General features: G+C 42.1%; 1 protein-coding gene across 1 annotated transcript in view; it reads right to left on the bottom strand.

Moving 5' to 3' along the window:
* The window catches only part of PIP4K2A (phosphatidylinositol-5-phosphate 4-kinase type 2 alpha), a 174,995-nt gene that overhangs the window by 26,035 nt on the left and 122,966 nt on the right, over nucleotides 1–25,994 (bottom strand). Inside the window, exons 4-5 of the mRNA XM_040352509.1 lie at nucleotides 12,314–12,466; nucleotides 7,864–8,010 (exon numbers count right to left, since the gene is read on the bottom strand). Coding sequence (XP_040208443.1) covers nucleotides 7,864–8,010; nucleotides 12,314–12,466 — 300 coding nt within the window. The remainder of the gene's footprint in view (nucleotides 1–7,863; nucleotides 8,011–12,313; nucleotides 12,467–25,994) is intronic.

Genomic DNA, 25,994 nt, shown 5'->3' on the forward strand with positions numbered 1-25,994 from the left:
CACCAACTTTCCCATTAGTCTGCACTAAAATACAAGTCAGATTTCAGGCATCCTCTGCAACAAAAATTTTGTTTTTGGTGAGATATTTCCAATAGGAACAATTTTAAAGGGATGTAGGCCCAGCAGATGTCCTCATTAGTGCTCTGCAGCTGCCACAGCTGACTGATAATAATGAAACCACTGCCATTAGACCCACTCGGCCCAGAGGCACAGACAAACGCACAGGGATTTCTTCAGAACAAAATAAAGGTAGGAATCTGCAACAAAGTTTGTTATAATCCTTGCAATTAACATAGATCACCCAGAGGAGAATGTTTTTTTTTTTTTTCATAAAAAAAGTGGAGTTGCGCTTTAAAGAGTATAGTAGAGAGATGGGCCCAGATTCGTTGAGTATGCAAATTAGGTAGATACGCGAATTCCCGAACGTACGCCCGGCCGACGCAGTAAAGTTATGCCGTTTACGTTAGGCATTTCCCGGCGTATAGTTACCCCTGATATATGGTGGCATAAGTGCGGCGTAACAATGTTAATTATGGCAGTCGTTCCCGCGTCGAAATTTGAAATAGTTACGTCGTTTGCGTAAGTCGTCTGTGAATGGGCCTGGACGTCATTTACGTTCACGTCCTTGCGGCGTGGAGCAATGCACACTGGGAAATTCCACGGACGGCGCATGCGCCGTTCGGGAAAAACGTCAATCACGTCGGGTCACAGTACATTTACATAAAACACGCCCCCCTGATTCAAATTTGAATTAGGCGGGCTTACGCCAGCCGATTTACGCTACGCCGCCGCAACTTACGGAGCAAGTGCTTTGAGAATACAGCACTTGCCCGTCTAAGTTGCGGCGGCGTAATGTAAATCGGATACGTTATGCCGCCGCAGAGATACGCCGCTGGACGAGAATCTGGCCATTGGTGGTCAAATGGAAGGCGTCATCAAACTAGCGTAGAGCACTGGAGTTCATCTATGACCCCTTTAAGTTTAAGAATCATTTTTTAATTAAAAAAAAAAAAAAAAAAAAAAAAAAACACAGGAGGGGGGCCGGCCGGACCTGTGGACCATCGGGCCCCTTACTGGTGTAATGCAAAAAAAATAAAAAGGAGGGGAGCCAGCCGGGCCCCTGGGGACCATCGGACCCCTTACAAGTGTATGGCCTGTACCCCCCGATGGCAGCCCTGCCTACGACCCTTCTTTGTCGCTCTGTCAGCTACGCAAGTTTGATGTTGACACCTTCCAGTTGACCATCTCTCTGCTATACTTAAGCAATGTGCTATTTTTCTTTGCTGCCAAGATATAAGAAGGTCCTGAAGAAGTTCATAGATGTGAAACAAGTCAACCACTTGGACATTTCAGCAAAGATAACTGTATTCAAAGCAGATATAGCCTACATTGCCTGACTGGGATTGTTCTCAGGGTTTTCACACTTTTTAATATTTAAAATAAACATACAGTAGATATAAAAAGCACCCCTGTTAAAATGTCAGGTTTTTGTGATGTAAAAAAATTAAACAAAGATACATTTCAGAACTTTTTCCTTTAATGTGACCTATAAACGGTACAACTCAGTTGAACAAACTGAAATCTTTTAGGTGGAGTAAAAAAAAAAAAAATGGTTGCACAAGTGTGCACACCCTTACACTAATACTTTGTTGAAGCACCTTTTGATTTTTTTTTTACAGCAGTCTTTGAATACGACTTGGCAAGATTTACCCACTCTTTGCAAAAAACACTCCAAATCTGTCAGATTGTGAGGGCATCGCCTGTGCACAGCCCTCTTCAGATCACCCACAGATTTTTAATGGGATTCAGTTCTGGGCTCTGGCTCAGCCATTCCAAAACTTTAATCTTCTTCTGGTGAAGCCATTCCTTTGTTGATTTGGATGTATGCTTTGGGTCATTATGCAAAAAGATGAAGTTCCTCTTCATGTTCAGCTTTCTAGCAGAAGCTTGAAGGTTTTGTGCCAATATTGATTGGTATTTCGAACTGTTCCCAATTCCCTCTACCAACGCCAAATATGGCCCCTGCTCCAGCTAAAGAAAAACATCCCCAAAAGCATGATGCTGCCACCACCATGGTGTTCTTTTGGTGATGTGTAGTGTCGTTTTTGCACCAAACATATGTTTTGGAATTATGGCCAAAAAGTTCAACTTTGGTTTCATCAGAAGAGAACACATTTTGCCACATGCTTTTGCAAAGTTTAGCCAAACTTGGATGTTTTTCTTGGTAAGAAAAGGCTTCTGTCTTGCAGCTCTACCCCATAGCCCAGACATATGAAGAATATGGGAGATGGTTGTCACATGTACCACACAGCCAGTACTTGCCAGATATTCCTGCAGCTTCTTTAATGTAGCTGTAGGCCTCTTGGCAGCCTCCCTGACCAGTTTTCTTCTCATTTTTTCATACATTTTGGAGGGACGTTCTTGGTAATGTCACTGTTGTGCCATATTTTCTCCACTTGATGACTGTCTTCACTTGTACTGACTCCTAATTAACACGAGTTTGAAAAGGGATTGCTTAATTCTGCACACAGCTACATCCACTGGTACGACAAATGCTCCGACATTAGTCATGTCGCATGATGTGTGAAAATCAATGTTTCCCTATGAGAACCGTCTTAACTGGTCCGACACAAGTCGGTCCGACTTTGAAAAAAGTTCCTGCACTACTTTGGTCCGACTTTGATCCTACTTCAGTCCATTGAATATCATTGAGTCGGATCAAAGTAGGATCCTTGTCCTAACCATCTGACTTGTGGCATCCGACATGTGATTACAGCAGCAGTAAAAGGAATTTATCTCACACTGGGATTGTTTTGATTGATCAAAGAACAATTCAGAATATAAAAAAGTCAGATCAAAGTATCCTGTTCGCGATAGTCGAGTGGATGTCGGACCAATGTAGGATCAATGTAGGACTGATGTCGCAGAGCAAAGTAGGATGAAAGTCGTATCGCTGTCGTGTAGTTTAGTGTGAACCCAGTTTTGTTTTATTTTTTAAACCCCCCCCTTAAAATATTTCAGTTTGTTTTGTAATGGAGTTGTACAGTTTATAGGCCACATTAAAAAGGTGAAAGATTTATATTTGTGATTTTTTTTTACATCACAGAAACCTGACATTTAGGGGTGTGTAGACTATATCCACTCTACAGGTTTTTTTTTACATATTTCTTATGCGTCTGTCCCTTTTTGGTACCAGGAAAGCCCAACATCATATGGGTTCTTTTGAAGTGGTAAACAATATGGATGTGGTACACTTACAATAGCAAATCTTCCTCTTTTTGATCTTTAGTATATTAAACAAGGTTAATAGCATCTATTTTTTTGTGCTAAAGGGAATGGTTTTTCAAAATGCACTGGCCTCCACACCTCCTACTCACCCACTGAGATAGTTCGCAGGGGATCTTCTCTCCCCCCTCTCCCCTCCCCCTCTGTCCCTCAATAACCTGCACAGATGGACTTCACATTCAAAATGTATAATGACCATTTGGACAGTGACTATTTCTACCAGCATCGGTCCCATCTCCAGCTAGGGTACTCCTGACTTGACAAGGGACTAATAAAAGGACTGATGAAGACTTAATTGGCCAAAACACCACTGTAAAATGAAATAAAATATATAAATGCATACAAATTAAGTAAATTAAATAAATTGCATTCTATTTTGCTGTTGACAAATTGTGAAGTCGCATGATTTCAAAGCCGCATACCAGTGCGACTTCAGGTGCAACTTGGCTGACATGTGTGCGATTTCATGCACAGATGTCTATGCAAGTCGTACCTGAAATCGCCAAAAATAGTGCAGGAACTTTTTTGCAAATCGGTGTGGCACCACAAAGTCAGCGGCGCACCGATTTAAACAGTTCTATTGACGACAATAGGCTGTGACTTGTCATGCGATTTAGATTAGATTTACAAGTCCTTCGGTTTTGGTTACTTGAGAGGCCATTCTGTTGTAGATCAGAGAAGTAAAGCTTGGTCTGCCTGTGTATGGACAGCTGTACATTGTAATGCGACTTTAGAAAATGCCAGGAAGGTCTTGAAAGTTCAACCAAGTTCATTTTTATAGATTGCAAGATTATGCGCATTCCTGTAAATTTTATAGAATTCAGTCAGACTGGAAAAGGGGCAAATCAATATAATTTCAGGCTTGATGGCACAGAGTATTCAGGCTGAGGAGAAAAAACACTTGATTTTTCCTCCACTATTATGGAACACATCAGTCATCAATCACTTACATTTTTTAGTAGCCATCTGCAAATCAAATGTATAACGGGACAACAAATGGTCATAAAATACATAAATAAAATGCAAAAAAAAAAAAGTAAAGCAGAAATGTACTCTGGCCTTTAAAGTGGCTGTCTTTCATTTTACAGGATGTATAGCATCTTCAAAAGTGTCTATATAATATTTTTTTCTTTTTTTTATGATATGTTTTACCAGCAGCTCTTTTTTTTTTTTTTTAAAGCGTCCAGTCAGAACACCAATTTGTGGGGCTATAAAAATTTCAAAAAAAAAAAAAAAAAAAAATCACACCTTACGTTTTGAAGCTCATCTATACCAAAACACTAATATTTTATATTGCAGCTTACCAGTCATTGCATTAGATACACTAGCTTTGTTTTTCAGATTCTTTTTTATTATGATGATCCTGCCATTAACACTTTGGCACCTGTCCTAAGGTCACAATGTTCACTCCTTATACTGTGTCTATTTGAGCCCGAGCAAACTAGCAGCGTATGCGCCGGTCTGTGTATCACAATACAAGGACCAGCACATCCACTGCCAGCCAGCAGGGCAGGTGCAAAGATTTTTGTCTACACAGGTAAAGGTGAATTTTGCTGCCATAGATCAAGCTCTGATCTAGCAATTGTTTCTTTTTTAAACATTTTCTTTATTTTTTACTTTACACACTTCTGTTTGTATACATCGTTCTCCCCTGGCAAGGAGAGAAAGATGCAATCTTTCTGTGCAGTCAGAGGAGAGAAAAAACAAAACCATACATGGGCAGGATTGCACAGTGACTGATCACTGATAGCCAATCAGAGTTCATCACAGTGATCAGATGATCAGGAACACTGGTGTGTACAGACGGTGGGAAGGGCTTAAAAATCTCAATCCTCAGCAAGTGGCCGGGGATTATCCTGGTGCATTAAAGGAAAAGGTCACTAAAGGAAACATTTTTTTTTTGCTGAAATGACTATTTACAGGGTATAGAGACATAATGGTTAACTGATTCATTTTAAAAATGATTAAAAATAGATCAAAACCAATCATATAATGTGCCTGCAGTTTAGTTTCATTTTTGCTGTTGTTTCCTGGTTCTCTGATGTACAGAGCCAGAGAGCCAATAGAGGACAGTGAAGGTTTTTCAAAACGAAACTGGATTGGTGCTGAGGAGTTTTAGGCACACCTCCTTGATTAGTCACCACAGTGAGAAATCTCCCAGTACTGTGGTGATCAGGAAACAGACAACCAGGAAGTGTCCAGAACAGAGAGGAATTACAGCAACATCAAAGCAAAAACGAACAATGAGGACATGAAACCAGGACTGCAGTAAGGTAAAGGAAGCTATTTAGCTAAAAAAAAAATCCTTTAGTGACCCTTTAAGTCGGCTGCCTAAGGAGTCTTATGCTGGCGGCAGCTCTGCCAGCCAGCCACTCCTGGAGGCAAGGAGGGACACTTCAAGATGTAAGAGAATTATGCTGGGCACTTCAGGATGCAAGGGTGACTACTAGCACTCCTGAATGCAAGAGGAAACTCTGCTTTGCATTCCTGGATGCAAGGACAGCTGTGCTGGGCACACATGAATGCAAAGGAATAATCTGATGGGCACCCCTGGATGTAAGGAAGGACCCTGCTGGCCACTGGTGGATAAAAGGGGATACTCTGCTGGGCTCTCCTGGATGCACAGAGGGTTTTATTTATTTTACATTTATAAAAAAAAAAAAAAAAAAATTTTTAGCCTGCAAATATTTGTAAAATATACAGTTTGGCCCTCGTATGGTTTGGAGACCCCTGCCCTAGGACATGAAGGTATACAGAACGCCTCTTCTCCATACCATAGAGGGAGGTGATCTGTTCACAGAAGAGAACGGAGAAAGCTGATAATCTTGTTCGAGAGTTCAGTTCAGTGCACAGAAAGCCACACTACAATTCTGGCAGGATCAAGAGGCATTTTGCAGTTTGATGTGGTGGCTCCATTTGTTTGTTTTTTTGTTTTTTTCTCCAGGATAAGAACTGGTAAGCTGCAATATAGAATGTTTTGTTGCTGGGTTTAGGTACAGTTTAATTCCATCTAGCGCAAGAATCTTTTGGAACCCCTTGCAGGGCATCCAGAGGATATAGGACCATGGTTTAGAAGCCCTTATTAGTTAGAACGATGTAATCACAGACACGCCTCCATCTCTCATCCACAGCAATATTACATTTACAGATCATGTGGAGGGTGTTGCAGATCGGGAGGATCCCGCTCCAGATCAGCACTTGCAGTACCACTCTGCAGCCAGGCAGCTTAGCAGGAGCCAATACACCAGCAGACACTGAAGTCAGCAAAAAGGTAAGGAATTACTATGAAGAGGACATTTTTACAGAGAAAAAAAACAACATGACAACTTCTTGATCCAGCTCAGCTTAAAAACGTACAGGTTTACATTAACTTTCAGTATGGTAGAAGCCAAGTCCTCTGTGGAGAGGTAAGCGCTCAGGAACCATGGGGCCCCCAAACTGCACCAAATTTGATTTGGGGTCAAGATGATGTACTTGCAGGTGCCCCAGGAAGACATCACATGTCAAGACGAAACATGTTGGGCATAGAGGGGGAAAGGTTGGGACTTTGTGTGAGGTGTATGTGGTGGAACCAAAACATGATCATATGGGTATAGATGAATAATATTTATTAATACACCAATGGTTAACATTTCATGAAACAATGTAATTTGCATAAGAGCTAGAAAATTCATTATGCCGATAACATTATACAGCGCATAGTACAGGAGATTTTTTACATACATGTTTTTCAAACATGTTGGGCGGTGCTACGCACTGACACCATCATGCCCAACGTGATCCCAGAAGTCCGAATGTTTTGCTTTGCCGGCAATTTATTTTATCTTATATGCGCATACAATTTTTAGATTTTGTAAGTAGCAATTTGGCTTTCTTTATTTAATAAATCCTACTTTAGTAGTGTTACGCTATTGGAACTTCTTTCTTTGTATGATCATTTTCTGTTCCTGGATGATTGGGATGTCCCGCTGTGAGGGGAGATTATGGTGAAGAATCCATCTACCATCTCATTGCCCTAGGGACTTGGTTTTTGCTACCCCACAGAGGTCAGTCTGCTTGCCTGTTTGACCATCCTAGAGATAGGTGGTCCCAACTATCTGGTAACTATCTGGTCCTTAACGACCGTGTGTGGTGTGCCACAGAAAACTCTGCATCAAGTCACTTGGTGGTGGATATTTAGTTATTATTCTTGGACTTTCATCATATTTAAAGCACTCCAATTAACATTTATATTTTGAAGTGTTTTTAATTATCCGTTTGCTGAACAATGCACTTTGTTTCATTTAATCAGTGTGTCACAGCACTATTAGTATCTACTTATATCTATTGACTAGCATGATTTTATTCTGTTTATGGATGTACTTGCTGGGACCACAAAGAGTCCGTGCTTTCACTGACTTGTCAGCTTGATCATTTTCATCAAACAGGGTCACTTTAAATCATACAGATTAGTAAATGTATCCTATAGCTTTTGCTTATCCAACTATTATAATTCCCTGTAATTCGAAAAGTATAAAAAAAGACAAAAAGGCACAAAGACAGACACTTCATTATCTCAATTATGTAAAATGTCGCTACCTTCAAGTCGTATTTCCTATACACAGATAGACGGTGACTAAAGACGTTCCTTGTGACAATCATGTACGTCTCTACTCCATCTACATTTAACCGGTACATGCCCAGGAACTGAGGGAGAAGCGTGTTCCCATGACACTCCACAATGAACTGCAAAGAAAGAAAGCGTGAGCTAAAAGGCATTCATTTATAAAAATAAGAAATTGCTTGGTGTCTGGCACAATATTCAGAAAAACTGCACAATAGAAAACTGCTAGATACACAGTACAGGAAAAACACGGGCCTAAATGCGTGAAAACATGTCTAAATGATAGGTGCATTTAGCACAAGTGTTCATTCATTCAAATGTGCAGAAAAAAATATATATTTTGGCCAATGGAATTGATGAACGGCCAAAAGCTTGATGCACCTAAACACGTGTGCAACATGTGACATTAGGCACATTTTTTAAGCGGCTAGGTTCCTGGCTATTTTCTGAAGAGGTTTTTAGCCTGGAAATAGGAAACAAATACAACCACCACCTCTAATGACCGGTAAGCTGATATATATGTTACATTTCTGTTCTTGGGTTTGGATTCACTTGAAAGCCTTCCAAATGTAACTATACAGGTCCCAAAAGGCAAATACAACCCCCCCCCCAGTCACAAAAAAGGTTAAATATTGTGTATAAGGGACAACTGAGCTCACATAAAACACGTGTTGTTAAAACCAACGTGATCAATGGCGTGTGGTTATGTGCTGGCCTATTTCATCTGAGAGCGGAAGGCAGCAGCGGATGAGCCCACAGATGATAGAATCAGCACATTTTCCATCTTAAATGCGCTCAGCGGGGCTCCTAGAGCTTATTAAAGAGCCTCCAAGTTTCCACAGCACACAAGCAGCTTAGCTGGTTTCAATCTATAGTTTGGTTTAATGTGTATTATTTATAAATCCAGCGCTTCATCCGAGTCCATTTAATAAATGGCTACATCTGAGCCAACGGTGCTTCCCAGTAATCTCAAAATGCAGGTAACGATTGCTATATGGTTGTGCTGAAAGTTGGAGGCCTAAAATGCAAGCGATATTCGCATGAAATCCCAAAACCACCATTAATCCACAAGGTCGAGCAAAGTGCTCAAATAAATTCTACTTCCCTGAAAGGTAATGTTGGGGGAAAGTGACAGTGCCTGCCCATAGCCCACTTAGCCCAGGCAGGCATACCTACCAGCTATGCTCCTTCACTGTCAGCACTGCCAAAGACTTTGTTAAATGGCGAGTCCGTTCATCTAAAATATTAGCCCTTGCACTAAGCTGTGCCAGCACTGTAATGCTGCGTACACACGATCGGTTCGTCTGATGAAAACGGTCTGATGGACCGTTTTCATCAGACAAACCGATCGTGTGTGGGCCCCATCAGTGTTTTTTTCCCCCATCGGTGAAAAAATGTAGAACCCGTTTTAAAATTATCTGATGGTTAAAAAACCGATAGAAAAAAACGATCGTCTGTGGGGAAATCCATCAGTTAAAAATCAACGCATGCTCAGAATCAAGTCGACGCATGCTCGGAAGCATTAAACCTTTATTTTTCTCAGCACGTTGTTGTGTTTTACGTCACCGCGTTCTGACACGATAGTTTTTTTAACTGATGGTGTGTAGGCAAGACTGATCATCAGTCAGCTTCACCGGATATCTGATGAAAAAATCCATCAGACCGTTTTCATCGGATGAACCGATCGTGTGTACAGGGCATAAGAGTGAATTGCTTGTTTAGGTCTAGGGCGGGGGTCTCCAAAATTACGGCCCTCCAGTTGTTCAGAAACTACAATTCCCATCATGCCTAGTCATGTCTGTGAATGTCAGAGTTTAATGCCTCATGGGACGTGTAGTTCTACACCAGCTGGAGGGCCTTGGTTTGGAGATCCCTGGTCTAGGGGAACAGTAAAAAGATTAACTAACCTGATCCTTTGCTTCTCCCCTCTGCTAGACCGGTCCCTGCAGTGTGTGTCGTCTCCCCCCACTAGTCTAGGGTCCTTACATAATCAAGACCAAAAACACCACGGGATAGCCTACGGCTGGTAGCCCATTTGGCCAAAGAAGCTAGGAACAGGTAAATTTGTGTTTTTCCTCTCCTCTAGACAAAATGAGTAATTAAAATTCTGGGCTTTAGAAGGAGTGGGGCTTCCAGGTATGGGGAGCACGAGACCTTTGCCACAAGACCAATCATCAGTCCCAAACACTCTTGCATAGAGGCGTGCCATGATGTCATTCCTTTGTCTAAGCTCCAACACCAGCCAACACAGGAGCCTGGAAAGGCTGGGAAGCATAGCTGGGTAAGTACAGTATACATGGCTGAGTGGATGTGGTCTTCCATCGGGAGACACCGTCACCTTGCCTTGAATGGCAAAGCCCGTCAACAGCCTATTATATTAATTTTTTGTTTTGGATAAAGTGGTTACTATTTTCTGTCTTGATTTCATTGCTGCCTGCTGTAGAGATTTTCTTAATTTCTGTGATGCCCATACAGTGGGGGGGTCACTGGGACAGTAAGGCCAGGGCAGCAATTAAAAGATCAGAAGTTCCAATCCTTCCCCACTACACTAAAAATGTGGTTTTGTCACCCTTTGATGTGAAATTTCTCACCACTTTATGTCGGGACAGGAAATCTCCATCTTAGAGCCACTGTCAGATTTTTATCGTCATTGTTTGTCTCCAAGGCCAGCCGATTCACATCTCTCCCAGTTTAGCAGAAACCGGCCGAGATTCTAAGAGTTAATAATAAGCAGGCTGAATGTACCAAGTTGATCGATCAACTTGGGTACAACCAGCTTGCCAGAGTCGTTTGCAAATATCGCCAGTGGTCGCTAGCGATAATCACCATCTTCTCTAAGCGGGGACAGCTTCCCCCACCAAGAGAAGACAATGGCCCGGCAGGAGGAAATTCCCGATTCAACGCCATCTCTGTTGATGGGGGAATCGTGCTAATTCCTGTCCTGCAACCTGTGAATGTCTGGTTCTTAGGCTGGCCACAGGTGGAAGGAAATAAAATTGCTTGCTTCCCCCAACACTGAATCCCTTCTGCTGCGCTATTGTACTCCGACAGCAGGAGGTTTCACTGACATCAGAATACAATGGTCACTGCTGGTGGCTATAGCCGCCATCAATGATTTTGTGAAAAAAAAAAAAAATCATCAGTCTGCCAATAGATGGATTAAAAATGTGTCTGATTTTTGATCGGTCTATAGTTGGCTTAAAGTGGAGGTTCACCTAAAATAAACTTTTAACATTGCATTCATGAGATTAATGACAATTAGAATCGGCTGTTTTTTAAAAAAAAAATACATCCGTACATACCGTTTCCTATATGTGTTCTCACCGCCGCTTCCGGGTATGATGATCGGGGCTGGGCGTTCCTAATTGATTGACAGGCATCCGACCGACGCATACATTGCATCACGAGATGCCGAAAGAAGCCGAACGTCGGTGCGCAGGTGCCGTATAGAGCCGCACCGACGTTCGGCTTCTTTCGGCATCTCGTGACGCTCTGTATGCGTCGGTCGGATGCCTGCCAATCAATTAGGAACGCCCAGCCCCGACCATCATACCCGGAAGCGACGGTGAGAACGCATATAGGAAACGGTGTGACGGTATCGGTATGATATCCCCGTCAACGTTCCCTCCTTCCCATAACGAAAATCACCCCAATATTCCACGAGGAGGGATATCCCTGGAATCGCCCAGAAAGCCACACATGAGACCAGCTTACTGCTTGAACAACACAGACTTTAATGTTATAACACACAGCTTATATGTCATTTCCAAAACTGTTACAATGACAAATCTCCGCCCCCCTCACACTGGGGCTTCCATACAGATGACTAGGTAGACACGACGGGGCCGATGCTGAAACACATTTTCTTTAGACAATGACATCAATGACGCTGAGCACTAGCTGTACTGAATACATCAACCAGACCGCTCGACCCCGCATATAGGGAGATAATTACCACAATGAAGCAATCAGAATAATTAACACAAGCCACTTAAACCCAGCTCTCCTTCACACAACACAATAGATCAATTAACCTTTAGAAATAGTGAGGGGACATTAGCACATCAATAACCTGGCTAGCAGGGAGCAGTCAACTGAGACCTATAGGCAAATGTATCACAAATGGTATGTACGGACGTATTTTAAAAAAAAAAACAGCCGATTCTAATTGTCATTAATCTCATAAATGCAATGTTAAAAGTTTATTTTTAGGTGAACCTCCACTTTAAATCTTGTACAAACAAAATAAAAAGTTGGATTGCCTGGGGTTGAAGTTTAAAATATAACACATATAGGACTCTGTATCTATTTTTCCATCGCCTTCTCTTTTGTAAGGGGATCTGCCATTTTTGCAGTGATGTCATGGATGGGTAGACACCGCTTCAGGGTATTTTTAAGCTCTAAGGGAGGACAGCCAGCCTTTACCTGGTGGTACTTCTTCAGGATGTTGTGCATCTCTGCCACATCTTCACTTGTAATGGTTTTGATGATGTACCTCTTGTCACAGGAAGTATGGAAGCGTGCGCCACTGCGTGCTTGTGAGTCATTGGCTAGAGGAGCGCATCTTGTCAGGGAGTTCTGAAAATGAGACAAACTCATGATATCGCAAGTGAAAATTTGAGACATTTACTCATCTTACTGGAATAATGTTTTACAGATGATATTGTGTTTTTTTTGTTATAGTCTGTAGGTACTAAATATTGCCACAATATTTAGAAAAAGTACCCCTTTTCTCTTTTATTTAATAGCACAGTAAAAAGTTTGGAATTGAAAAAAGTACACAGTGAAGTGAAGGGAAATCTCCCCAATGGGACAGGGATGGCAAAAAATATACTGACAGGGGTTATAAACCTCCCGTACTCTATCCAAAATGTAAAAAAACATAAGTTTGGTCTATAGTTCTACTTTAGAACACATATGAATGTGCTTCTTGTTAACATGAAATGTTCTAGTAACCTCACCAACTCGGGGCCAAAATGGCTGAAAGTCTGGGAACCCTGGCTTGGATTTGGGCTTCTAACCCCAAGCCCTTGTTCACATTCACTGCAGCTTCGAAATTGTGCAACTTCATCTGAAATCGCACGATTTCAAAGCTGCATGTCAGTGCGACATCGGATGCGACTTGGAAGACGCCTGTGTGGCTCTATGCACAGATACCTATGCAAGTCGCACCCAAAAATCACCAAAGGTAGTGCAGGAACGACTTTTTTAAATACGGCACCACAAAGTCGGCATTGCGCCAATTTGAACAGTGCGATTGCCGGCAATAAGCTGCGACTTGTCATGCCATTTAACCTGGCAAATAACATGTCAAGTGGCTCCAATGTGAACGAGGGCTAAATCTATCTTAGCTACCTATATCTGTGTTCTTTTGCCTATTGTAATGGGCTCCTGGGGGCCATAGAACTTTTTTTCTTTCCCGTCCTATTTTCTACTATTCCTTCCTAGTCCCCTTTCTCTTACCCCATCTCCTATAGGCATCTACTATCTACAATAAAGTTTGTATGCCGGTCATGTAATGTGGGTCACCTTTGCAGGTGTGCAGAAGGTTTTGCACTATGCTCCAACTACTCATACTAGTCTCCCATAACCCTGGATGGGCAAAGCTATTGGTCTGTATTAGTTTGAAAAAAAAAAAAAAATTCTATATAAAATTGTATATAAAAACTAAAAGATTTCATTTTTTTATAACTTAGGGGAGTTAAAGATATTAAAATTTGTGATTTTGTGTCCAACAATTTCACAAAACAATACTGCAGTCACTAATGGTTTGGCCTGGGATTGCCGCTAATACAGAAAGATAGTCATGCACAAGTCCAATCATCATACAAGTATACTTACTCGGATGCACATTTACTGTAAAACGGTTTTAGTTCTTCCATCAATAAACTAGCTTTTTGTGTTGTGTTTATGGCTGTTTTATATTTAGTTCTTTGCAATTATTCGAAATAGAGATGCACCGAAATTTTCGGCGGCCAAAACATATCGTCCAAAAATGACGTTATCTACATTTTGCCGATAAGGCCGCGTACACACGATCATCGTTTTCATCGGTCCAAACCGATCGTGTGTGGGCGCCATCGGTTATTTATCCATCGGTTAAAAAAAAGCCAACTTGTTTTAAATTTAACCGATGGATTCCTAACCGATAGAAAAAAAACGATCGTTTGTAGGCACGACCATCGGTTAAAAATCCATGCATGCTCATCAGAGTCAAGTTGACGCATGCTTGGAAGCATTGTACTTAATTTTTTTCAGCACGTTGTGTTTTACATCGCCGCGTTCTGACACGATCGGTTTTTAAACTGATGGTGTGTAGGCACGACTGACCATCAGTCAGCTTCATCGGTTAACCGATGACAACGGTCCTTCAGACCGTTCTCATCGGATGGACCGATCGTGTGTACGCGGCCTTATCTGCAAAATGTAGATAACGCCATTTTTGGACGATATGTTTGGGCCGCCGAAAATTTCGGTGCATCTCCATTCTAAACTCTTCAAGCGTGAGTGTTCACAAACACAACAAAATGTTGTACAGATAATGAATATAGTAGTTTATATTTAACTCTAGCCAAGTAAATGCATTGTGTGTACACTTAACATATGTTCTACTTATACAGCTGTATTAGCGAGTCTATAAATATTCATACACCGTTAAGTGCAGCACAATCAGCCTTCTGTGCTCTGCCAATGCTTAGTCTGTAATGATGAAGGGACAGGTTAGAAGCCGGGACTGACAGGCCTGTCTACCCTTAGATGTCCACCAGGTGGCAGGTGAGCACCTTTTTTAGACTTGGTAAGACATGAAAGAGACCTTGTCTACAGCATTGCCAGCAGGCATGAAAACAGACGGGTCATGGGGGCTCAGAGTAAAATAAATACATATAAACATGCCTTTATGGTTCCTGAGTGGAGTGTACAAGGCACAGGGGAGAAGTTTAAAAACTAGAAACACTTGTGCTGATTTGGCATTAAAGGAGAACTACAGTGGAAAGTCACCATTAAACCTTAATACTAGTCTAATAGGTAGTCCAGCAATTAGTCTATAAGGTAGTCCAGCAATTTGGCGGTGTGGTGGGCCAAAATGTTCTCCACTAAAAAAAAAAAAAAAAAAAACACCCCTAAAAAATAAAAAAATAAAAAAAAATATAAAAACACACCACACACAAAACATTCCCTATCATAGGCACGGAACCCTCCTGTTCCCTTCCTCTAACTTCTAGATTAAAAATCTAGTGAAAGGGAAAGTTTAGAGTGTCACTTGTAAACCAAGTGCAATATATATATATATATACATATATATACACACACACACACACACATACACATACACATACACATACACATACACATACACATACACATACACATACACATACATATATATATATATATATATATATATATATATATATATATATAAAATCTATATGTGCTTTTTCTGCAGGTTGTCTTTAAACTCTGCCACTTTACTGCTCTCTGGCCACTACAAGTATTCAAACACTTTAGGTAGTGCCCAATGCCCGCTCCGCCTGCTGAACACTACGGGGTTGATTTACTAAAGGCAAATAGAATGCAGTTGCTCCAAAGCTTAGTAAATGGGGTAAAGCTTCACTTTGCAAAGAATACCTGGACGGCTGGTGATGCGGCAGTGACACAACAAGGTGAGTGGATGCCCACTAACAGGCGCTGCCATGATGGATCTAAAATGACAGGTGCTCTTTAAATGTAAGGACTTCTTCTTCCTGATACTAGAATCTTTAATATTTGCAAACAAAATGAAGATTTCCTATTTAGAATAATAAGCTGTCAGGCAAGTAATACAGCGATTCAGTCATACAGTTTGTAGTGTACATAGATTTGAAAAATAATGGGATAACGGAATATTCCTGAACTTTGGTTTATCTCATCGTTACTGTGAAATTGTGTGAATGCATCAATGCAGTGCATGTTATCTCAGCTTGCAGAGCTTGGATTCATTGAATGAGTTTACCAAAAATGTAAATATTGCAGAATATACAGCCTCATGCTACATAACCAGGCTCCATTTCATGCTGAATAAACTAAATGTATCTTAAATAGACTTTTACTCAAAAAGCATTTTATTTTTATTTTTTTAGCAAAACACCATTGCTTTATATTCACCCTGCTTCTAAAACACAAAATCTCTGGCTTTAGATACAATTTGACTACCAGTTTCAGGAACACTTGCATGAAAAATCCACTGCTGCAATTTAAAATTCATTCTCCAGCATCTGTATGGATTGGCAGTGGGCAGTATCTGGGTGCGTCCACTGTTCAAATCCGTTTTCTTACAATTTGGCCTTTCCTACAACTACAACATTAAACATCATGGCGGGTTCCCTGATAGAGAAAGATCTCACTGAGCATGTCACAGCCTTCACTTCATTAATCAGCAGTCCATGTAAATGCAGGAAACTAAATGGGTGGGACTTTAAATGAGGCGCAAGGCAGAGGCAATTCTCTTCCTTAGAACTCTACATTGAATTGATTTGCATTTGCTAAGCCTATAACTACTATTGTATCTACTGTTATATATAATTTTTATACTATTAAATAACTGACTGTTTTTTGTATCCGTGCAATGCTTTCATGTTATTTGCTCGGTTCTGCTGGATCACGTACCTGTCCAAATCCCACTGTTATTGTCACTCTCCTGGGGTGCATGCCTCATTTAAAGTCCCACCCTATTCCTTATTGTTCAATCAGCAGTCCATGCCGAGTAACCACGGGCCCTCCATTCTAATCTGTGTACAGGAATAATGAAAGATTTTCTGCTAAGTGGAGACAAACAATACTTACAGCACACAATCTATACTCTGAATCATTCAGGAGCCATTGATGCAAATCAAACTAGAATCTTTTGTGTGCTGATAAAAATAGAGCACAACCTTCTTTAGGAGTGAAACCCGCAGTGTAAGAACCAGGGCAGTCCTCGGGGAAAGTGAAGTATAAATAGGATGGATGGGCACCACTGAGGGAAAGGTGGTACAGCACCTGGTGAGTCCCTATTAGGAGAGAATAGTTTGGCATGCCTATTATTATTATTATATAGGATTTATATTGCGCCAACAGTTTACGCAGCGCTTTACAATATAAAAGGGAGACAATACAATAAAATACAAGAGGATTAAGAGGGCCCTGCTCAGAGGAGCTTACAATCTAATACCTATGTCTTCGCACTCAGGCACACGGGTGTAAAATACAAATCGCATCTTATCACCCCAGAGCTGCTGCGTATAGACCAGGGCTGTGGAGTCGGTAGATAAATGTTCCGACTCCGACTCCTCAGTTTTATGTACTTCCGACTCCGACTCCTCTGTATTAATATGCAAATGTATTTTATACATTCCTTGAGGGAAAGAAACGCAACCTACCACAGGACTACTGGCTGGGAAGCCAACAGTCTACTGTATTGCACAGTTTAAGCAAAAGACAAACACAATGAAAACAATCAAGTGGCTGGATAGTAGCAGCAGGCATAAACATCAGGAACAGGATCTTTACCAGTTCAAAAATACAAACCACATTAGTTGGTTGTTTTAGAACAAAAACAAAGCTCATCTATAATGAACCAAAAACTAAATCTGTAAAACCTAGAAATGGTTTATATTAATCTTGAAATGTAGTTATAGGCTTAGCAAATGCAAATCAATTCAATGTAGAGTTCTAAGGAAGAGAATTGCCTCTGCCAGATCCTCTTTCATAGAGGCTCTTAAGTCAGACTTTATTATTTTTAGGGCTGAAAATAATCTTGCGACACTGACTTGGGTGGGTGGCATTGCAGTAACTATTCTGGCCACATCACTAACGATCTCTGGATAAACAAGGATGGCTTCTTCAACAGTAAGTTTTGATGAGCGATCATACTTTTCAACTTCTTTTAGTGCTTTATAAAACTCCTGTTGGAATTTTTTTATTTGGACACTTACTGGTTCTCCAACATGCGTTCCCTGTAACAGCAGAACACAACACTATGGAAAGTATAAGTATTGCAGCTCCTAATTGTGTGTTGCGTGCCATATAGTGAAGCACATGAAAAGCATGCTTCTTCACGGTCACTTAACGTGTTCGTTTTGCGGTTACGTGAGGCACTGCATGCATTGGTCTTTATTCTTACAGTAGAGAAGTCATTAATTATAACTTTTTGTGAATTGGGACATTTAGCCCTGGTTCACACTGGGTACGATTTGGAACGATTTGAGATGCGATTTGACATGTCAAATCGCATCTCAAATCGGCGGCATTTGCCGGCAATGGTACTGTCCTAATCAGTGCGACGCCGCATCTGCCATTTCAAAAAGTAGTTCCTGTACTACTTTTTGCGATTTCGGGCCGCGATTTACATAAAATTGCGGCCGAAATCGCGGCAAAATCGTGGCAAAATCGCGGTAAAATCGCGCATTTTACCGCGATTTTGAATTCGCAGCAGTGTGAACCTAGGCTTAAACTTGCTTTTTTTTTTTTTTTTATTCCAATCTAAATTTAGTAGGAGTCGGAGTATTGTTTTCCGACTCCGACTCCAGGTACCCAAAATTTCCCCCGACTCCAACTCCTCGACTCCGACTCCACAGCCCTGGTATAGACGCCTGAACAAATTAATTACAGTAAATGGCTGGTGGAAGAAAAGTTTGGAGATAGCTGAAAGAAGCTTCTGTAACCCGCAGGAGCCATTTAACCACTTCCCGACGGCCGCAGGGTGGTTCTACTTCTCTGAGGCGACGTCAATTGACGTCCGCCCCTTTGCTCGTTCCCTGCGCGCGCTCTTGAGTGCGCAGCGGGGAACTGCTGTGCTGGCCGTGTCCCTTGGACACATCCGCCATTACTAGTAAAAAAAAAAGAAGAAAGAAAGAAGAAAGAAAAAATATCCATTATTTAGGTACTTATTTAGCGCCGTTAATTTACACAGCGCTTTATATATACATTGAACATTCACATCAGTCCCTGCCCTCAAGGAGCTTACAATCTAAGGTCCCTAACTCACATTCATATACTAGGGCAGGGGTTAACAAATTTGCTTGGAATCTAGGAGCCAGCTAAAAAAGTTAAAAGCCAGAAAAAGCACCCCGTCCCGACGAGCTTGCGCGCAGAAGCGAACACATGATAATGGTGTAAAAGGTGTTCAAACCACACATGTGAGGTATCGCCGCGATTGGTAGAGCGAGAGCAATAATTCTAGCCTTAGACTTCCTCTGTAACTCAAAACATGCAACCTGTAGAGTTTTTTAAACGTCGCCTATGGATATTTTAAAGGGTAAAAGTTTGTCGGCATTCCACGAGCGGACGCAATTTTGAAGCGTGACATGTTGAGTAAGAATTTACTCTGCGTAACATTATCTTTCATAATATAAAAAAAAATGGGGATAACTTTACTGTTTTATTTTTTAATTAAAAAAAGTAATTTTTTCCCAAAAAAAGTGCGCTTGTAAGACCGCTGCGCAAATACGGCGTGACCGAAAGTATTGCAACGATTGCCATTTTATTCTCTAGGGTGTTAGGATAAAAAATATATATAATGTTTGGGGGTTCTAATTAGAGGGAAGAAGATGGCAGTGAAAATAGTGAAAAATGACATTAGAATTGCTGTTTAACTTGTAATACCAACGGCCACCACCAGATGGCGCCAGCTCACATCTGGTGGTAATAACTTGTAATACCAACGGCTCACCACCAGATGGCGCCAGCTCACAAAAGAAAATATTAAAAACATTTTTTAGTTTTTTTTTGCCCACCTTCCAAGCCAAGTCGCCAGGACACGAAATGTGTCGATCCCTGTACTAGGGCCAATTTAGACAGAAGCCAATTAACCTACCAGCATGTCTTTGGAGTATCATATAATTTGTAAATGCTATAACTTTTGCGCAAATCAATTAATATACGCTTATTGGGACTTTCTTTAACAAAAATATGTAGCAGAATACATATTGACCTAAATTAATGAATACATTTTATTTTATTGGATATGTCTTGTCTGGCTATTTTGTTTATAGTGCAAAAAATAAAAGCCGCAGAGGTTATCAAATCCCACCAAAAGAAAGCTCTATTTGTTGGAAAAAAGAACATCCATTTTATTTGGGTACAGCATCGCACGACCGCGCAATTGCCAGTTAAAGTAATGTAGTGCCGTATCGAAAAAATGGCCTGGTCACGAAGGAGGGTAAACCTTCTGGAGCTTAGGTGGTTAAAAATAATGACCCTCACCCAAACACTAACCCTGGCACTGACCTAGATCAAACTATGATCTATTTTTTTAATTAAATACCCCCCCCCCCCCCCATCTCTGCAAGGACAGCGGGTGATACAATGTATCTCTTTCATACAGTCACAAAGACCGAAAACATGGGGGCGTGTTTCACAGTGACTGATCACCAATAGCCAATCAAAGGATATCACAACAATCAGGTGACCCAGAATTAGCCGTTCCGGGTCCCGATCGTTAGAACGAGTCCCGGGCTTCCGGTGAGACCTCGGTCTCTGTGCTCAGAGCGTGCCGCCGTGATGTGCGCTCCCAGCACAAAGGGAAATATGCAAATATGCGGCCCCACAGCAAAAAAGCCCAGTCCAGTGGGGCCGTATATTTGAGTATGGTCGGCGTGAATGGGTTAAACAATGCAAAGCTGGGTACAGCGTTCAAGGTTTTACTGAGGTTGCACCGATCCAGATGCACCCTTTCTATTGTTGTATTAGAAGAGAGTGAAGAGTTGATTAACAAATTTGAAGAGGAAATACTCAAGTTGTTATATTAACCACTTAACCCCCCGGACCATATTGCTGGTCAAAGACTAGAGCACTTTTTGCGATTCGGCACTGCGTCGCTTTAACTGACAATTGCGCGGTCATGCGACGTGGCTCAAAAACAAAATTGGCGTCCTTTTTTCCCCACAAATAGAACTTTCTTTTGGTGGCATTTGATCACCTCTGCGGATTTTAGTTTTTGCGCTATAAACAAAAATAGAGCGACAATTTTGAAAAAAAAAAATATGTTTTACTTATTGCTGTAATAAATATCCCCCAAAAATATATAAAAAACATTTTTTTTTCCTCAGTTTAGGCCGATACATATTCTTCTATATTTCTTTTTTTTTAGAAAAAAATATCGCAATAAGCGTTTATTGATTGGTTTGCGCAAAAGTTATAGCATTTACAAAACAGGGGGTATTTTTATGGCATTTTTATAAAACAAATTTTTTTTACTAGTAATGGCGCGGATCAGCGATTTTTTTTCGGTACTGCGACATTATGGCGGACACTTTTGACACATTTTTGGGACCATTGGCGATCAGTGCTATAAAAATGCATCGATTACCATAAAAATGCCACTGGCAGTGAAGGGGTTAACACTCGGGGGCGGGGAAGGGGTCAAGTATGTTCCCTGGGTGTGTTATAACTGTAGGGGGCGGGGTGGCCTCACTAGGGGAAATGACTGATCTTCTGTTCATACATTGTATGAACAGAAGATCAGCATTTCTCTCCCTGACAGGACCGGGAGCTGTGTGTTTCACACACACACACAGCTCCCGATCCCCGCTCTTTAACGAGCGATCGCGTGTGCCCGGCGTCGATCACGCCCGCTTTGCACGCGCACAGGAGTTAGTGGCCTGCGCGAGAGCCGACGTTATATTACGTGCTCTCGCGCAGGGGAGCTGACCTGCCGCCGTAAAACTGCGGCGGCTGGTCAGCAAGAGGTTAAGACGCCTTAAGCACACTGGGAGTCAGAAATGGCAAGTTTTAAGGGGGCAACACTTTGTTTTTTCTGCCTCTAAAAGCCCCTCTGTGTTCGACTGTATGTCCATTCACACAGGCATTTAGGAGGCATAAACATTATCACTTGAGCATTCAGGAGTGGAGCGTTTGGGCAGAAAAGTACCATGCGCCTTAACGCTAGGCGCATTTAGCGCTTGCGTGGTCATTTATTTCAATTGCCAGAATATTAGATTATTAGAGTTCCTACACTCTGGATCAAGGAGAACAGGGGCACATTTGGACAGCCTCATTGTCAGTCGGGGGGCAAACTCCAACTAACACTTTATAAGCAGTTACAGCAAACCGTTTCATTTTCATTTTGGGAAAAAAGGTTTCACATAAACAAAAGCTGATAATTTTAACTACCGCTGTCTGTGTTGAATGGTTTGTCTCATTCCTGTAGTTCAGTGGTTCTCAACTTTAGTCCTCAAGTACCCCCAACAGGCCATGTTTGCAGGTTTTCCTTTATCTTGCACAGGTGCTTTAAATCAGAGTCAATGGCTTGGTATTTTGGACAGCTATTTTATCTAAGAGAAATTCCCAAAACATGGCCTGTTGGCAGGGTTGAAAAACACTGCTGTAGTTTTTCAAAAGAAAAAGCTCTTCTGCAAATGTATCCGACTTACTGGACAGTTCACTAGATGAAAATAGAAAACCTAAAACTATTGCAGCCATCACATTTAGGAATTGGTAAATTGAAATAGAATAAAATGTTAGCTTTTGGGTTTAATACTGCTTTACCCCTCAATCTGGGGAATTAACTAATCTCCCTGAGCCATTATATTGGTGTAGTAAACGATCAGGAGTGGCGAGTGGCACATCAACTACGCAGATAGAGCTTTTTCTGGTCCATTTGTGCCACCCACAACAGTTTCTGTTTTAGGAGCGAAATAACCACTAGTGCAGGTTTTACCCCTTAATTAGCAGAGGGAATATGGCAGTTTTCCATAAAGAAAACTGCTGCAGATTCCCACCAGGTATGATCCTGTCATATGAGATGTGAGCTGTCAGCAGACAGCCAACATCCCTCTCCCTGCCCGTGCAGCGATGACACTGCACAAGCAGGGTCTGCTGTGTTAACAACCTTCTCCCTTACCAGATGAACAGAGAGATCAGAGCATGCAGCTCCAGCTCTCTGTTCTCTCCGCTGTCTGTCACAGGTGCAGCAGAACAGAGAACTGAATGCTCCTAATTAACAAAGGGGATTATGTATATCCAGTTTTTTTAATAAAAGGTGAACTAACCCTTTAAAAGAAAAAAAAAAACCTTAGTTACACTTACCGGTGACGGTATTTCTACGAGTCTTTCAGGACAGCACTTGGAGAGAGCGCAGCTCCACCCACTTCCCAGGAAACACTGCAGCTATAGCTTTAAATTCCGCCCACTTCCACCATGACCTCAGTTGTTAACGAGTACCTCCGGCCATGCTGAAATTAGATAAGCAGAACAAAGCAATAATACATGTTAGCATTTATACATTCACTTTTATAAAAAACCAAGGGAGGGTTATCGGTGCTGTCCTGAAAGACTCGTAGAAATACCGTCACCGGTAAGTGTAACTAAGGTTTTCTCGTCTCGTCTTTCAGGACAGCACTTGGAGATGATAACCGAGTACTTACTCTAGGGTGGGACCACCGCTTGCAGGACTTTCCTGCCAAAGGATTGCTCCGCTGCTGCGAGCAAATCCATTCTGTAATGGCGAGTGAATGTAGAAAAACTCGTCCACGTGGCTGCTTTACAGATATTTTCTGGTAAAGCTCCAGCTCTTTCCGCCCAGGATGTTGCCATTGCCCTTGTAGAATGAGCCACCACTCCCGTGGGAGGTTCAATATCCATGGCCTTGTAAGCCTCATGGATAGCCATACGAAGCCACCTAGCTAAAGTGTTTTTGGAAGCTCCATAGCCTTTGCGAGCTCCCGAGAACAACACAAAGAGAGAATTTGCTTTCCTAAATTCACTAGTGATCTCCAGATAATGTACTAAACATCTTTTCACATCTAAAGTATGAAAATCTCTCTCTTTCGGACCTGATGGATTTGGACAGAACGTAGGAAGAACAATCTCTTGTGTCCTATGAAAAGCGGATGCTACCTTAGGTAGGAAACCCGGATCTGTCCTTAACACAACCCTATCCTGGAAGATGGTCAAAAAGGGTTCAATAATTGACAAGGCTTGAAGTTCACTGACTCGCCTAGCTGAAGTGACTGCAACCAGCAAAACCAACTTCAACGTCCAATACTTGAGTGAAGTTTCTACAGGTGGTTCAAAGGGTCTTTTAGTCAGACCTCTTAAAACAACTGATAAATCCCATTTGGGAAAAAATTTAAACGGTACAGGCCTAGCCCTGGCTAAGGCCTTAAAAAATCTGATAATATAGGGATCCAGAGATAACCTTCTCTCCAGAAAAACTGAAAGTGCAGCAACCTGAGATTTCAGGGTGCTGGCTGCCAGACCTTTGTCCATCCCGTCCTGTAAAAACTCCAGGACCGACAAAATACTTAAGGGAGGACAATCCTTGGACTCACACCAAAAATTAAACATTTTCCAGGTTTTAAAATAAATAGCCCTGGTAACTTCTTTCCTGCTACTAAGCAGGGTACTAACTAAACGTCTGGACAAACCCTTACTCTCTAGGATTTGTTCCTCAGTAGCCAAACCGCAAGCTTTAGATGACCTGCGTGTGGATGTAGAAGGGGACCCTGGAACAGCAAGTCCTTCCTGACTGGAAGCAGCCAATGAGCCTCTATTGCTAGATCTAACAGGGCTGAAAACCAGGGCCTCTTGGGCCAATAAGGAGCTACCAAAATCAGAGTCGTCCTTTCCTCCTGCAATTTTCTGAGAACTAGCGGGATCATTTGAACCGGGGGAAAGGCGTAGCACAAGCGGAAGGACCAACGCTGGGCTAACGCATCCAAACCCTCTGCTTGGTCCAGCCTGTTGAGGAAGAAAAAACGTGGGACCTTTGTGTTGGCTTGAGATGCGAACAAATCTATTTGGGGAGTTCCCCACCTGTCCACTATTTCCTGAAACACCTCTTGGTTTAGGCTCCATTCTGACTCCAGAACCCTCTGTCTGCTCAAAAAATCCGCCAGATGGTTCAGGTCGCCCTTCAGGTGTACAGCAGACAAGGATGCCACGTTTACTTCTGCCCAATACAGAATTTGCAAGGCCAGATTCAGTAGGCACCTGCTTCTCGTGCCCCCCTGCTTTGAGACATATGCCACTGCCGTGGCATTGTCCGATAGGACTTGGACATATTGACTCTGAAGAGGCTGACTGAAGGCCCTTAGTCCCATGAAAATGTCTCTCAACTCCCTCCAATTGGAGGATCTCCTGGAATCCTCCCTTGACCAGGATCCCTGAGCCAACTGTCCCTCGAGATGGGCGCCCCACCCCCAGGAACTCGCATCCGTTGTTAGGATCTTTGTCGTGGGGAAGGTCCATAACAGACCCAGACTCAGATTTGCTCGAGTCCTCCACCACCAAAGTTTTCTTTTTACCTGAGGTGGGATCAAAAACTGTTTTTCCAGAGATTCCCCGAAAGCCCAGTTTTGGAGGATCGCCATGCTCTTGCATGGAGACGGGCCCACTGAACTGCTGGAATAGAGGCTGTGAGGAGACCCAGAGTGGACATAGCTGTCCGAACAGTTATTGGGAGATTTGTCTGTACTGCCTTTACTGCTGCTTGTACTTTGACAATTTTTTCCTCCGGAAGGAAGATCTTTTCCTGAACTGAGTCTATGGAATACCCCAGAAAGACTAACACTTGAGAGGGAACCAGGTTCGATTTTTCTTTGTTTAGAATCCAACCTAATTCCTCTAAATGGGACTGAGTCCTCCTCAGGTCTCTGAGCAACCGATCCTCTGATTTGGCAAACAGTAGGAGGTCGTCCAGGTATGGGATCACCGATACTCCCTCCAACCTGAGTGGTGCTAGTGCTTCTGCCACTACCTTCGTGAATACTCTGGGGGAGGAGGAGAGCCCGAAGGGGAGGGCTCTGAACTGGAAATGTTTCACTTCCTTCCCTGTCCTGATCGCCAAGCGAAGGAAGCGTTGCGATGAGGCTCTTATTGGGACATGCAAGTATGCATCCCTCAGATCTATTGAAGCAAGAAAGCATCCTGAAGGGAGAAGCTTCCTTACTGAATAGATGGAGTCCATCCTGAATTTTTTGTAACGGATTGACTTGTTCAGGATTTTTAAGTTCAGAATCAATCTGAACTTTCCTGACGGCTTCCTCACTAAGAACACGTGGGAGTAACATCCCAACCCTTCCTCTTGCTGGGGAACAGGAGTGATAACCCTTTGCTGAAGAAATTCTTCTATTAACGTCATCATTGC

This window comes from Rana temporaria, chromosome 5, assembly GCF_905171775.1.
Source record: "Rana temporaria chromosome 5, aRanTem1.1, whole genome shotgun sequence".
In the NCBI taxonomy this organism is placed as follows: Eukaryota; Metazoa; Chordata; class Amphibia; order Anura; family Ranidae; genus Rana; species Rana temporaria.